Consider the following 2026-nt stretch of genomic DNA (forward strand, 5'->3'; position numbering starts at 1 on the left):
TGTGTGTGTGTGTGTGTGTGTGTGTGTGTGTTGTGTGTGTAGTAATATATATATATATATATATATATATATATATACTATGTGGTAACCTACCACGTCTTCCATTCGCCATTTACCCATGTGCTCATGTGCTTCATCTCCGGTTCATCCTCCGCTTCTCCGCCAATCAACCCGTCCTGAATTCCCCCATTGGAGGCATCTAATTGGACTATGCGTCCACTGTCTTCTTGTTCTTGAGTTTCTTGCGCCTGTATCTTCCTGCGTTTGTGCTGGACCTCACTGTGCGTGCTCTCATTAACTGGCACATCTGTCACTGCAGCACACTTGTGTGTATTGATCCTGGCACATTGATGCGATGAGTAAGATAGTGTGACTCACAAGTGTATATCCGGTACAATAGACCGGCAATAGAAGATGCGATGAATAAGAAAGCTCAACTCACAAGTACATATCGGTATAATAGACCGGCAATAGACTATGCGATGAAGATGAAGTGTAACTCATAAGTGTATATTCGGTATAATAGACCGGCAATAGACGATGCGAGGAATGAGAAAGTGCAACTCACAAGTACATTTATAATAGACCGGCTATAGACGATGCGATGACTAAAGAAAGTGCAACTTACAAGTACATATCCGGTATAATAGACCGGCAATAGGCGGCATCAATCCATGGCAAGACGTAAACGCACCCACAGAGATTGGGAGCTCATTCAGAACGAGCGATCGTCCCGAGGAGTTTCCAGGGTTTTAGGGTGATAAGGTGTAGGGTTTAGGGTTTAGCTGAACCCTAAAACCAATACAAACACTGAACACACACCCCCCCCCATATGCGAAAATAGTAAAGTGCATTATTCGAATTTGCGACAACCCACACTACATACTCGTCCGGCGCTTCCGTGGCAGCCTCCGCCGGTGGCGCCACCCGTCCCGCTTTATCCGCAGCGGAAACCGGAACATTCGATTTGCACGTGTCTAGTGGGGCTGATTCTATGGCACTGCTGTGCGGTGTCAAATGGTATTGTTAGAAACGGGAACAGGAGAGTTGTGGTTGGAATAACTGTATATCTCAATACGTATTATACGCATATGGCTAGCACGTATCACATGTGTGCCTTATAAGACAGCAACCAAACACCAGCACACACACACACCCTCACACTCAATACTCGTGTGTTAAAACGTGATAGCGTATATCTCACTACGTATTATGCCCCCATATCAAATGTGTGCCTTATAAGACAGCAACAAAACACCAGCACACACACCTCCTCTCACACCCCATACTCGTGTGTAGTGTACCTGGCTATAGCCGTATCTCCACCCAAACACCAGCACACACACACATCCTCAGACCCCATACTCGTGTGTAGTGTTCAAACCCCATACTCGTGTGTAGTGTACCTGGCTATAGTCATATCTCCACCCAAACACCAAGTACACACACCCCCCTCACACCCCATACTCGTGTGTAGTGTAGTTAGCCATAGTCGTATCTCCACCCAAACACCCGCAAAACCCCCCCCCCCTATACTCGTGTGTCGTGTACCTGGCTATAGTCGTATCTCCATTGGTCTCCGCCAGTGCCTCGTACTTCACGGGCGGGGCTGATCCGTGCTCACTCTTCAACAGAGTGAACCCCTCCCTGATCCATTCTTTGACGATGTTGTACTGTTGTATGGCCAAGTCGTATCGGTGTTGGAACTCGTGCGCAAGTCCCAGGCGCATGCCGTTGGTGCAGCGCTTGCGCATCGACCTGCGGGAGGGAGGCACCACAGAGAGATGTTCAGTGCAAGTGAGTATGCTGATGCTGGTTTCTGTATCTACAGCATCAGCAGGGTTTAGATTTTGACCCGTGTTGTATTATCGTATTGTTCGTATTGTCATGTTTGCCCGTTGTATCTTCTCTGTAACTCTATCTCCGGGTGCGAGACTCAAGCACAGGGCATTGATGAAAGATGTAGAATAGGATACAAGCATTGTATACAGGTAAGTCTGTTGTATATATGTAAGTCTGTTGCATA

The 2026-nt window shown here is 47.1% G+C and overlaps 1 protein-coding gene across 1 annotated transcript; it reads right to left on the reverse strand.

The window, feature by feature from the left end:
- Positions 1–284: 284 nt before the first annotated feature.
- On the reverse strand, positions 285–1759 carry SARC_13871 (hypothetical protein). Its single transcript, XM_014291998.1, has 3 exons — positions 1552–1759; positions 887–1003; positions 285–323 (listed from the first exon to the last, which is right to left on the reverse strand). Exons 1-3 carry the CDS (start codon positions 1752–1754, stop codon positions 311–313), a joined length of 333 nt encoding a protein of 110 aa, XP_014147473.1. The 5' UTR covers positions 1755–1759; the 3' UTR covers positions 285–310.
- Between the last annotated feature and the right edge of the window lie 267 nt (positions 1760–2026).

Source organism: Sphaeroforma arctica, assembly GCF_001186125.1.
Source record: "Sphaeroforma arctica JP610 unplaced genomic scaffold supercont1.3848, whole genome shotgun sequence".
Classification (NCBI taxonomy): Eukaryota; class Ichthyosporea; order Ichthyophonida; genus Sphaeroforma; species Sphaeroforma arctica.

Coding starts and splice junctions, on each gene's coding strand:
- SARC_13871 (XM_014291998.1), bottom strand. CDS start 1,754: ATGCGCAAGCGCTGCACCAACGGCATGCGCCTGGGACTTGCGCACGAG. Junction 1,004..1,551: donor GGAGATACGACTATAGCCAG/GTACACGACACA, acceptor GACACCGCACAG/CAGTGCCATAGAATCAGCCC.